Consider the following 13,732-nt stretch of genomic DNA (forward strand, 5'->3'; position numbering starts at 1 on the left):
ATCACATGTTTTGACAGAATTGAACTTGGTTCTTTTTTAGATTGTAAAAAGCCAAGTGAATCCTTTTTTGACAATCAACATGTCATTAATTCCACTTTTCTTAATACTTTCTGTGAACAAATACAATGTCCTTCCATGACTGTATTCATGATTATGGTCAATCTTTGAGAGAGGGGTTTGATGGTATATTTGCTGGACCTAGCAATATATCCCTCTTTGTACGGATTGTTATGGAGCTTTGGAATCCAGTTACCAAAAGAGGAGTAAACATGTCTTGTCAAGTCCAACGTTACCGATATGCCAGTTATACTAAGTTGTTTGATCAAACAAGTAATGAAGCGATTTTTAATATATAAACTCGCAGCTTAAAAACTTACCAGGTTTTTTCCATGAATTATTTTTTCACTAATAAGATAGGGGATTTTGAAATCATTGTATCTTCGAATTCTATTGATGGATTGTTTCGAGACTTTGACACAACATGCATTGACTCTGTGAATGTATTTCATATCTAAAGTCAAATGTGTCAAAACGCCAACTTACGAAGTTTTGACAGGACTGCGACAATACAGTGTTAGTTAAACGAAAGCACGTTGTTTTATGAATGCGTCCGTTATACATCCAAAGTGACGCAGGTCTTTGACGTTTACCGCTTTGGTGAAACCCATTAACATGATTATGCTGCTGACAATTTGCTGATCATTATCGAATCTTCTAAAGTATGAGCCAGTTTAGCATTTAGAGCAGCATATCTGTATTCTGTTTGTTCATCAACAGAGAGTTCCGAATGGAAATGATAAAGACCGAGTTTGTGGATTCAGGGCGCCATTACATGTATGCCAAGTGGAGTATATTTGTGGGGGATTTCTTTTAAGAGCGAAATATCCTTATCGAGGTCGTACAGAAATTATAACGAATCGTTGAAGGAACATTATATGCGCTTAAATTCAATATTGCAGGAATACATATATGCACACCGTGACATTTAAAGGAAATACTGTTTAACATTCTGAATATTTTGCTTCATTATTTCAAAACAAATGGACTGAGAGCAATGAAGGCCACGAATAAGCTATACTTTCGACGTTGTGTAACTTCATATCAGCGTAAAGGGTAAAACATACACGAATGGTGCATATGATGGAATATCCCTTTCGGTTCAGTTTGGTTATACGAGACTATTTTGCTTCTCACATGTCCGCTGAATCTGACATATAGAATAGTCATTGACAATTCATTTAAAATGTTAGAGTGTGGCGGAACAATAGTTGATTGTGCCCCATGCGTGATGCAGGTGACCATGTTTGTACATATAGTTGTGATATGGGTGATCGTGTGCTCTACAAGTGATCCCGGGGATAATGTAATCTACACGTGGTGTGGGTGATCGTGTGCTTTATACGTGATGAAGAGGATCGCGTGGTCTACACCGGATGTAGGTGAACATGTTTGCATGCGTGATGTAGGTGATCACATGATATGCACGTCATGGAGGTGATCGTGTGCTCTCTACGTGCGATACGTGATCGTGTGGTCTACACGCGATGTATGTTATCGTGTGCTCTGCATGTAATGTAGGTAGGTGATCGTGTGCTCTACAGCTGATGCAGGGGGTGATATGCTGTACTCGTTATGTAGGTGATCGTGTGCTCTACACGTGTTGTAGGTGGTCGTATATTTTACATGTGATGCAGGTGATCGCATGTTCTACACTTGAAACAGGTGATCGCATGTTCTACACGCGATGGAGGTGGTCGTATGTTCTACGCGTGATTTAGGTGATTGCTTGTTCTGCATGTGATGCAGTTGATCGTATGTTCCACACGTGATGGAGGTGATCGCATGTTCTACACGTGATGTAAGTGATCGCATGTTCTACACGTGATGTAGGTGATCATATGTTCCACACGTGATGTAGGTGATCGCATGTTCTATGCGTGATGTAGATGCTCGCATGTTCTACACGTGATGTAGGTGATTGCATGTTCTATACGTGATGTAGGCGACAATGCGTTCAACACGCGATGCCTGGATCCTGTGTTCTACACGTTAAGCAGGTGGCCGTATGGATACACACAATACAGGTGATGATGTGCCCACACCTGACACAGGTGGTGATGTGCCCACACATGACACAGGTGGTGATGTGCCCACACCTGACACAGGTGGTGATGTGCCCACACCTGACACAGGTGGTGATGTGCCCACACCAGACACAGGTGGTGATGTGCCGATTCCAGACACAGGTGGTGATGTGCCGACACCAGACACAGGAGGTGATGTGCCAACACCAGACACAGGTGGTGATGTGCCAACACCAGACACAGGTGGTGATGTGCCTACACCTGACACAGGTGGTGATGTGCAGACACCAGACACAGGTGGTGATGTGCCCACACATGACACAGGTGGTGATGTGCCCACACCTGACACAGGTGGTGATGTGCCCACACCTGACACAGGTGGTGATGTGCCCACACCTGACACAGGTGGTGATGTGCCCACACCTGACACAGGTGGTGATGTGCCCACACCTGACACAGGTGGTGATGTGCCCACACCTGACACAGGTGGTGATGTGCCCACACCAGACACAGGTGGTGATGCGCCGACTCCAGACACAGGTGGTGATGTGCCGACACCAGACACAGGTGGTGATGTGCCAACACCAGACACAGGTGGTGATGTGCCAACACCAGACACAGGTGGTGATGTGCCCACACCTGACACAGGTGGTGATGTGCAGACACCAGACACAGGTGGTGATGTGCCCACACATGACACAGGTGGTGATGTGCCCACACCTGACACAGATGGTGATGTGCCTACAGGTGGCCATTTTCCTGCACGTGATATACGTGGCCGTATGCCAAGTCGTGACACAAGTAGTCATATTTCTACCCGTGATACAGGTGGGTGTATGTCTACATGTTTTGGTTTGGTTTGTTGTTTAACGCCGCACTCAGCAATATTCCAGCTGTATGACGGCGGCCTGTAAATAATAGAGTCCAGACAATCCAGTGATTGAGATCATGCATATGGGCATCGATCCACGCAATTGGGATCGATGACATGCATTAACCAAGTCAGTGAACCTGACCACCCTATCCCGTTAGTCGCCTCTTACGACAAGCACAGTCGCCCTTTATGGCAAGCATGGGTTGCTGAAGACCTTTTTCTACCCCGGATCTATTCTACCCATGATGCATGTGTCTCATGTGCCTACAAATGACGAAACGTATAACTATATTGTTTACACGTTTAAATCGTACATATACATGTATACGCTACAGCTGGACGGTAGCTGTGTGTTGATAGCTATTACTTGGTGATATGAACTTCATTCATGTATAATACATCTGCTTTCATGATTGATTGCTCAGCACTACACGCCTTACCGGTTTTACGTATGGTGTCACCTGCGGTATTGACGTCCCTCCCACGTTACAGCCCATTAATACCAGGTGACGTTATCGCCAGAACAACTTATCTATTACCCACATAAGAATTGTTCTTGCGCACCCAGCAAAACCTATTTGATTGTGTGTACAAATATAACAGCTGTATTAGATATTCTTGCACGGACGTGCTTTCTCTTCGCTGCACATTTCCAATAACATGGGGATCTAAGCAATGAATAATTGAAGCTGTTTCTGAGATCGCGCACCTCAATTCGCGGACATGATTGGACAATCAATATCTACACCTTCCATGTTTCTGGAAGATGAGTTGCCTCCCTTTACTCGTGTGGCATCAGTTTGTGATCGCGTGAACGCCACCGACGTGTTGTCCCTGTGACGGAAACAGTTGTATTTTCAATCGCATTTCACGGTTGAGGGATGTGAGAGCTTGCCATGCCGCCAGCCTTTGTACAGGAAAAACTCGTCAATTGTTGTTCAGGAAATTACAGGGATGGGGAAGATGGGGGGAGTGGAGGCTGGAGGGGTCGTCGGGGGGAAACATATCTAATTATATCCCCTCTGCTTACCCGCCAGGAACATTTAGGAATTAAATTCCGACAAGATAATCCAATCACGATCCACTCGTGTTTCAGTTATAATCACAGAAAGGGAAGTGGCTACCCTATAACTCAATGAATGGTGGAAATCAAAGGCATCTGTGAGAGCACTATTGCTCAATAAATGCATGATACGAATGGAACACTTGCTTTATTTTCTCGTACATTGCAGCACGTGATGCAGGGTAACCGGTATCAATACTACATCACTGATGCACTTGACTGGCGCTCCGCTTCTTGGGTCGCGGTACAGGAGGTAACGAGACTGCAGACAGTCGGGTTTCAACTGCCGTGTTGTGATGTAGGTTTCACACGTAAAGTTATGTTAAAAAAAATAATGCTTTAAGTAAATTAATTACCTCTCCTTCAATCACGACGATCGATCAACCGAACGAAGAACGTGATTCTACAGTGAAAGAGTTAGTGAATACTGATTAACGCCGCATCAGAAATATTAGAATATTTTACTGCAAGTAATTTACAGTTTCAATTTTACACTGAGATGATAAATCTTTTTACGCTATGTGGTTTTCCTTCAGTTGATCGATAGTGTCATGTGTGATACACTTGCCACACTTGATGTTTATCTTAACGTGTCAGATGTTTTATCGAAACCTGTCATGTGTCAGACTATTGCCACACTTGATGTTTATCGAAACCTGTCAGATGTTTATCGAAACGTGTCATGTGTGAGATTCTTGCCACAACTGATGTTTATCGAATCGTGCCCTGTGCGAGACTATTGCCACACTCGACGTTTATCGTAACGTTTCAGATGTTTATCGAAACGTGTCATGTGTGAGACTATTGCCACACTTGATGTTTATCGAAACGTGTCAGATGTTTATCGAAACCTGTCATGTGTGAGACTATTGCCACACTTGATGTTTATCGAAACGTGTCAGATGTTTATCGAAACGTGTCATGTGTGAGATTCTTGCCACAACTGATGTTTATCGAATCGTGCCCTGTGTGAGACTATAGCCACACTCGACTTTTATCGTTACGTGTCAGATGTTTATCGAAACGTACCCTGTGTGAGACTATTGCCACACTCGACTTTTATCGTAACGTGTCAGATGTTTATCGATGCCTGTCCGTCTGTACACTCACCATACTTGATGTTTATCGATGCCTGTCCGTTTGTACACTCACCATACTAGATGTTTATCGATGCCTGTCCGTTTGTACACTCACCATACTTGATGTTTATCCAGGCGTACCCATCAGGGTCATCCAACTTGACTTTGAATCGTGCGTATTCACAAGTAGGTCTCATCTGAATGTGTGACGCACTGAGTGACTGAGTTAATGATATGTTATAGGCTATTCTAGCAATACCACGGCGGGGTACACCAGAAATTGGCTTTACATACTGTATCCATATTGAAAACCGAACCCGGGCATTTGGCGTGACGAGCGAACGCTTTAACCACTAGATTACCCGACCACCCCCTCTATCATAAGATATTGCCTTGTTTAAAGCAGATCCATTTGTAAGACGCTCATTGCACGTAGTTATGCCCGACATACATCAATATTTATATAAAAAAACGGATTTTCTCGAAACTCTACATGCCAGGATTGTAAATATATAAACCCATAATATAATGATAATTTTCCATTTACAACCACGAACTGCTCATCGGTGGAGGATATGTTCAAACCGCGTAACAGTTTATTGCCCCGCGATCGGTTACCGGATCAATCGACACTCGTATTTCATTCTCAGCTCCCTGGGGTGTATACCGCCTAATCTGCGTGTTAGGCACTAGAAGGTTAGCAATCACATCACTATCCCTCTATCCCCAGTATTTGGTCTCTGCTGGATGAACATATGCAGATACAGTCATCACTTAGCCAAGGATGCATCAGTAGATTTTTTATGACCTGTTTCAAAGAGAACTGAGGTATGTTTGCAAAAGAAATCTGTTTCCGAATATGTTTCCTCACGTCTTACCCCAGAATACATCGTTCACTGAACATGTTGGATCTTTTGAAACATAATATGTTGTCGGTAAAAAGAACACAATTGTCTCGCTCCTTTTATCAGAGACACATTATTGTACGTTCCGCAACACTGACTGAAAAACATATTCTCAAGCAAACGTCTCAGCCCCCGACACCCAACGCTTACTTTAGAAAACACAACTTTTTTTCAAACTGCATTGTATTCCTTATAACAGCTTCTAATACTATTAGTTCAGACCTCAAAGGAATGCCAGCGTGTTATTTTCTTCAAGAAGTTCAATCTGTACAAACGTTTCAACATCTGCTTAAATCAATGATGAAGGGTAAGGATTTCATAAAATATTCCCAGTGCAGAGATAAATGTCTGTTATAAACTGCAATCGTGCCCATTAAACTCAATACTTACGTTGCAAGAGTTCTGGGTTCATCGTCTTCACTCAGGCTAAGAGAGCGCCAGAGTGAATAAAAACAACTGGAAAACCGAGAGGATCTCCCTTAATGAGTTTAAACTCGTATAATGAGTGGGAAACAGTAGTTCTTCATTGGTTTTAACAAGGAAAATGAGACTTTCATTGTTCTTTTGTATTTAACGCCGCTCTCAAGCAGGCTTTAATCGAACCACAGCGTTTCAGTTAAACGTGGGCGGTTACCCCCCTAGAGTCAGCGTACAGTAAAGCCTTTGTTATGTTGTAGACAGGAGGTTATAGTATAAACCGGTGGAGGTTATAGTGCAAACTGGAGGAGATTACAGTATAGATGGACGTTATAGTATAGACTAGAAGAGGTTATAGTATACTCCCAACAAAAAGAAAAGGCAAAGGTGAACATATTTACATACGTCGTCTTTGTTTCGAATAATATTTCTGAACCCAAGCAAATACCTGTCCAACTTCACATGATGAAAGTCATAGTGTCTGTTGTCAAATCTGACTGACAATGATTCCCTCAGAACTTTACTGCAAACTTGAAACCTTGCCATTATGTGTTAAATACATTAAAGATGCCCCATTTTTACGTTCTTCATTAGTATAATTATAATTTGTACTTTTATTGCACTTTGTACCTCTTGATATTGTACCACCACTTTGTGTATGATACATGAATCTATATTGTACTTGGCCCTGTGGCCTTTATACTGAAATAAACGTCTTTTTCACAGCGTGACTTTGCAGCGTTAACGTCAGTACCTGCAATGACCAACGTTGGTCTGTATGGCAGTTCTACAACGAATACCCATTGGCTGCATGATTGATGAGTTCAATCCTGTGGCATTCGTGTCCTTTCATCGTGCAATGCCTGGTGAAGTTACGGAAGCGTTTGGGGTGGCGGTTGACGTTGTCGGACACGGCGACCCAGTGCATTGAGTGTTCAATACGGTTTAAATCGAGCGATCGTGATGGCCATGGAAGCACAGTACTGTTCTGATTCTGTAGGAAATCCATAGCGACACCTGCATCATGTGGTCGGGCGTTGTCATACTAAAAAAACTCTCGTTAATGGTCGATAACGAGAAACAGCTGACGTTGTAGAATTTCATCTCGGTGACGTAATGCCATCAAATTACCTTGCACGCGCACAAGGATGGTTCTACGGCAGTGTGATCTGGCTGCCCACATCATGACACTGCCACCTCCAAATCTACCCGCTTCAGTTTTAAGCAATACATTCATGTGGATGTCCATGACACGGGTTCACCGTTCATGTTCATCTCAAGTAAAATAGATTCATCACCAAATTCTACGTCAGTTTCTGAGATTCCATGCCTGAATGTTCACACACCATCGCACACGGAAATGTCGGTGCTGACGTCGTAGAATAGCGGAACGGCCTTCGGGCTCGAAGTCAAGAAGAAGATTGTGTATTGTTTGCGCCAACGCCATACGCAGGCCAGACACATCGGAGGCGGTGTCTGCCGCTTTAACGGCCGGATGACATAGATGGAAGACCTGGATGAAACTGCCCTAAGCTGCAGTTGTGATCCTTGATCTATAGTAGCAGCATACCGTTGGTATAAGACATGAAATTGTGCTGTGGTGGACGTTAAAATGACGGGCTACTGACGCCTGAGACTCGTGGCATGTCGAAATTTACTTCAAGTAACAGTAGACAGTTTAACGAAAGAATATCCCCTTTTATAGCCAACACTCCTGTCGTCTACTTCCCCGAAAACCACGCGTGAAGTACCCACAACCTGGAGGACAGAATGAACTACAGGACGTTATATTACAGGTTGGAGGACGTTATAGTACAGGCTGGAGGACGTTATAGTACAGGCTGGAGGACGTTATAGTACAGGCTGGAGGACGTTATAGTACAGGCTGGAGGACGTTATAGTACAGGTTGGAGGACGTTATATTACAGACTGGAGGACGTTATAGTACAGGCTGGAGGACGTTATAGTACATGCTGGAGGGCGTTATAGTACAGGCTGGAGGACGTTATAGTACAGGCTGGAGGACGTTATAGTACAGGTTGGAGGACGTTATAGTGTAGAGTGGATGACGTTGTTGTACAGGGTTGAGGGCGTTATAGTACAGGCTGGAGGACATTATAGTATAGAGTAGAGGACGTTATAGTGTAGAGTTAAGGATGTTCTTGTTCTGACTGGAGGACGTTAGTGTAGAGTGTCAAGGACATTAAAGTACAGGCTGGAAGACGTTATAGTACATGCTGGACGACGTTATAGTACAGACTGGACGACGTTATAGTACAGGCTGGAAGACGTTATAGTACATGCTGGACGACGTTATAGTACAGACTGGACGACGTTATAGTACAGGCTGGAGGACGTTATAGTACAGGCTGGAGGACGTTATAGTACAGGCTGGAGGACGTTATAGTATAGAGTGGATGACGTTATTGTACAGGGTTGAGGACGTTATAGTACAGGCTGGAGGACGTTATAGTACAAACTGCAGGACGTTATAGTACAGGCTGGAGGACGTTATAGTACAGGCTGGAGGATGTTGTAGTATAGAGTGCATGACGTTATTGTACAGGGTTGAGAACGTTAGAGTACAGGCTTGAAGGCGTTAAAGTATAGAATGGAGGATGTTACTGTACAGGCTGGAGGACGTTATAGTGCAGGCTTGAGGATGGTATATTATAGACTGGAGGACGTTATAGTACAGGCTAGAGGACGTTATAGTACAAACTGCAAAACGTTATAGTACAGACTGGAGGACGTTATAATACAGGCTGGGGGACGTTATAGTATAGAGTGGATGACGTTATTGTACAGGGTTGAGGACGTTATAGTACAGGCTGGAGGGCGTTAAAAAAAAAAAAAGTATAGAGTGGAGGAGGTTACTGTACAGGCTGGAGGACGTTATAGTACATGCTGGAGGACGTTATAGTACAAACTGCAGGACGTTATATTACAGACTGGAGGACGTTATATTACAGACTGGAGGACGTTATAGTACAAACTGCAGGACGTTGGAGTACAAGCTGGAGGACGTTATAGTACAGGCTGGAGGACGTTATAGTACAGGCTGGAAGACGTTATAGTATAGAGTGCATGACGTTATTGTACAGGGTTGAGGACGTTATAGTATAGGCTTGAGGGCGTTAAAGTATAGAGTGGAGGATGTTACTGTACAGGCTGGAGGACGTTATGGTACAGGCTGGAGGACGTTATAGTATAGAGTGTAGGACGTTATAGTGCAGGCTGGAGGATGGTATATTATAGACTGGAGGACGTTATAGTACAGGCTAGAGGACGTTATAGTTCAGACTGGAGGACGTTATAGTACAAACTGGAGGACGTTATAGTATAGAGTGGATGACGTTATTGTACAGGGTTGAGGACGTTATAATATAGAGTGTAGGACGTTATAGTACATGCTGGAGGACGTTATAGTACAGACTGGAGGACGTTATAGCATAGAGTGGATGACGTTATTGTACAGGGTTGAGGACGTTATAGTACAGACTGGAGGACGTTATAGTAGAAACTGCAGGACGTTATAGTACAGGCTGGAGGACGTTATAGTACAGGCTGGAGGACGTTATGGTATAGAGTGCATGACGTTATTGTACAGGGTTGAGGACGTTATAGTATAGGCTTGAGGGCGTTAAAGTATAGAGTGGAGGAGGTTACTGTACAGGCTGGAGGACGTTATTGTACATGCTGGATGACGTTATGGAATATAGTGGAGGACGTTATAGTACAGGCTGGAGGACGTTATAGTATAGAGTGGAGGACGTCAAAGTGAAGGCTGGAGGACGATATAGTACAGACTGGAGGACTTTTTAGTGTAGAGTTAAGGACGTTCTAGTTCTGACTTGAGGATGTTATAGTATAGTGTCAAGGACGTTAAAGTACAGGCTGGAGGACGTTATTGTAGAAACTGCAGGACGTTATAGTACAGGCTGGATGACGTTATAGTACAGGCTGGAGGACGTTATGGTATAGAGTGCATGACGTTATTGTACAGGGTTGAGGACGTTATAGTATAGGCTTGAGGGCGTTAAAGTATAGAGTGGAGGAGGTTACTGTACAGGCTGGAGGACGTTATTGTACATGCTGGATGACGTTATGGAATATAGTGGAGGACGTTATAGTACAGGCTGGAGGACGTTATAGTATAGAGTGGAGGACGTCAAAGTGAAGGCTGGAGGACGATATAGTACAGACTGGAGGACTTTTTAGTGTAGAGTTAAGGACGTTCTAGTTCTGACTTGAGGATGTTATAGTATAGTGTCAAGGACGTTAAAGTACAGGCTGGAGGACGTTATTGTACATGCTGGAGGACGTTATGGAATAGTGCAGGCTGGAGGATGGTATATTATAGACTGGAGGACGTTATAGTACAGGCTAGAGGACGTTATAATACAGGCTGGGGGACGTTATAGTATAGAGTGGATGACGTTATTGTACAGGGTTGAGGACGTTATAGTACAGGCTGGAGGACGTTATAGTATAGAGTGGAGGACGTCATAGTAAAGGCTGGAGGACGATATAGTACAGACTGGAGGACGTTTTAGTGTAGAGTTAAGGACGTTCTAGTTCTGACTGGAGGATGTTATAGTATAGTGTCAAGGACGTTAAAGTACATGCTGGAGGACGTTATGGTATAGAGTGGAGGACATTATAGTACAGGCTGGAGGACGTTATAGTATAGAGTTTAGGACGTTAAAGTACAGAGTTGAGGAGGTTACAGAAGTTACGTCATTTCCCAGTAGTGATTAAATTGCAATTAAGAGCGACTAGAAGTGTTTAACGTGAAGCCACGATAAGCTTGTGTGAATATTTGAGAAGTGTACAAATTAGGCTTTTAGGCGGACATGTTGTGGAGTGGAGATGTGCTGAAATGGCGTTTAACATCGCGTTCAAGATTATTTCATTTATATAGCGACGTGCATGCACATGTTTGTGTTGCTGCTTGTACTAGTCCGAACTCATGCCGAGCTTATAGAGTTGGCCCACTAAGATACCATACCACAGTTTAACATGAATACTCAGACACGACTCCGAGCCGACCCTTCCTTGTTCCAACCCCTTAATGCCGAGTGCCAGTCAGGTTAACAACAAGTATCATCTTTTAACGTAATTGGTATGACGCGACCAAGGATCGAACCCCGGAGCTTCTGCTCTCCGGGCAGACGCTCTACCAAAAGATGACGGAGACAGTCGTGTGGACTGGATCAAGGTTACAGTGTAAAGAGGAGTGCTCCTAGCGAAGACTGGATCAGCATTTACAGTGTTAAAGGGAGTGTTCATTTTGTGGATTGGAACAAAGTTAAAGTATAATTGGGAATTTTCATTGTATGGACTGGAACAAGGTTATAGTAGAAAGGGGAGTGCCTATGGTGTGGACTGAATCAAGGTTTCAGTGTAAAGTGGGGGCTTATAGCGTAGACTGCCGTTTAAGCAAACGTACATTCAAGAGAATGTTTCTTAGAAAAAAAAATTGTACAAATGCGATGATTGTTGTTTGGGATGCGTGAAAGGCACGTTGTGGATCAGATTGTTCGGCGTCTTCTCACATCATATTTGTTTTCTACATTTTAGACACCCCTCGTTGAAACACTTTGTTTCTGAAGAAATCTCCCCGACGTCAAAGTCAAAGATTATTTGATTGGCATAAATATGTGTACACACGATGTTCAAGTGTATACCTTTATAGAAACATTGACTTGTTAATGTACTGATTTATTTGAAACAGCGATAAGTATACACACCATATCCTGACCATGTATCGGACACGCAACACATTCATACTAAACTTGCCTTACTCATGAGAAAATCCCTAATACAATCAGAGTCCACTGTACGACTACATCACAAACATTTGTTTATACACCACGAAGTGAATCAAATAGTGATGACAACAGATGTTTGCGAAATAAAGTTCTTATTACACCATTAGCAGATTAGCAACAAAGGCTACCTTCAACGATCTAAAACATAAAAATGACATCGATTTGATTGTCAATTAAGATGAAGCAATTTGTAAAACTAAATGAAGACCAATTATGTACATGTGTAGGTATCATAGTTACAGCCTACAATTAACCAACTTAAACCTGAGCTCAAACAACATGACCTCAAGTCCAAATGCACTGCAACAATTTATGCTAAGACTTCTCTAACAAGTTAAAGTATACCGAATTAATATGTGTCACTAGCGGGATGTCTGGGATTCATGAGCCGAGTGGGTTTGTTCGCCATGAGTTCAAGGGGTGTGTAAGAATGTTCATCTCGTGAAGCCCTTCCTAGTGACACAGGTAAGTCATCACTACGAGTTACAGGGTATTATTTCGATGAAAATATATTGCACAGTTATGTCAATATGGAAACGTGACACGCAAGTAGACGATAGAAACCTGTGATAGAACAGGCAATATATAGACAAGGAGCACTGGTGATATAGAATAGGCTATATAAGCTCGTATCATGGAGATAGAACAAGCTATATATAGGCTAGTAGCACGGGGATAGAACAAGCTATATATAGGCTAGTACCACGGAGATAGAACAGGCTATATATAGGCTTGTACCACGGAGATAGAACAGGCTATATTGCTATATATAGGCTAGTAGCACTTAGATAGAACAAGCTATATATGGACCAGGAGCACTGGGGGAAAGGAACAGGACACACATATCCATAGCAGTGATTTTGAAGTGGTTATATATAGGCTAGTAGCACTGAGGATGAACTTGCTTTAGGAAGGCAATTAAGAGTGAGATAGAACTTGCTATTCAAAAACTAGTAGCACTGATATATATTTGCAATATAAAGGCTAGTAGCAACGGCATGACGCTTACTGTAGAGAGGCTAGTCACTCAAAGACTATTGTCAAGGGTAAGGGTTGCGTTAAAGATATTTCTCAAGCCAGAAAATAAAACCAAATAAAAGTTGAAATGTTAAACGTCTAACGTGTTACATGTAATGCAATTGTATGTGAAGGGTGTACATATGACATAGTTTGCAATGACGTCGTGGCACACTTCCCCATCATATCATATACATTGCAGTACTCCCCTTCCCTTTCATCGATTATAAACCTTCTCGTTCCCACCACGTCACGTCTATAAATGGATTCACTATGACTCAATGTAGTACAGGCTTGACTCACACGTTAAGCTAATGCTGAATCGACGTTAACTTCGATTAACATTGATTTCTTGCATTGTTTCGGAAGAAAGTGTAAGGGCCGACGTATTTCGATTCATTGGTGATGCAGTGCGGGGCTGAAGAGTCAAAATCAAAATGTATTACCGCTGCATTTTAC

The 13,732-nt window shown here is 42.9% G+C and overlaps 1 protein-coding gene across 1 annotated transcript; it reads left to right on the forward strand.

Moving 5' to 3' along the window:
- Positions 1 to 2,065: 2,065 nt before the first annotated feature.
- On the forward strand, positions 2,066 to 7,353 carry LOC139467798 (uncharacterized). Its single transcript, XM_071249304.1, has 2 exons — positions 2,066 to 2,912; positions 7,208 to 7,353. The coding sequence occupies exons 1-2, from the start codon at positions 2,066 to 2,068 to the stop codon at positions 7,351 to 7,353; spliced, it is 993 nt and encodes a 330-aa protein (XP_071105405.1).
- Positions 7,354 to 13,732: the final 6,379 nt, after the last annotated feature.

The sequence above is a fragment of the Haliotis cracherodii genome, unplaced genomic scaffold (assembly GCF_022045235.1).
Source record: "Haliotis cracherodii isolate W230 unplaced genomic scaffold, xgHalCrac1.p SCAF_2, whole genome shotgun sequence".
Lineage (NCBI taxonomy): Eukaryota > Metazoa > Mollusca > Gastropoda > Lepetellida > Haliotidae > Haliotis > Haliotis cracherodii.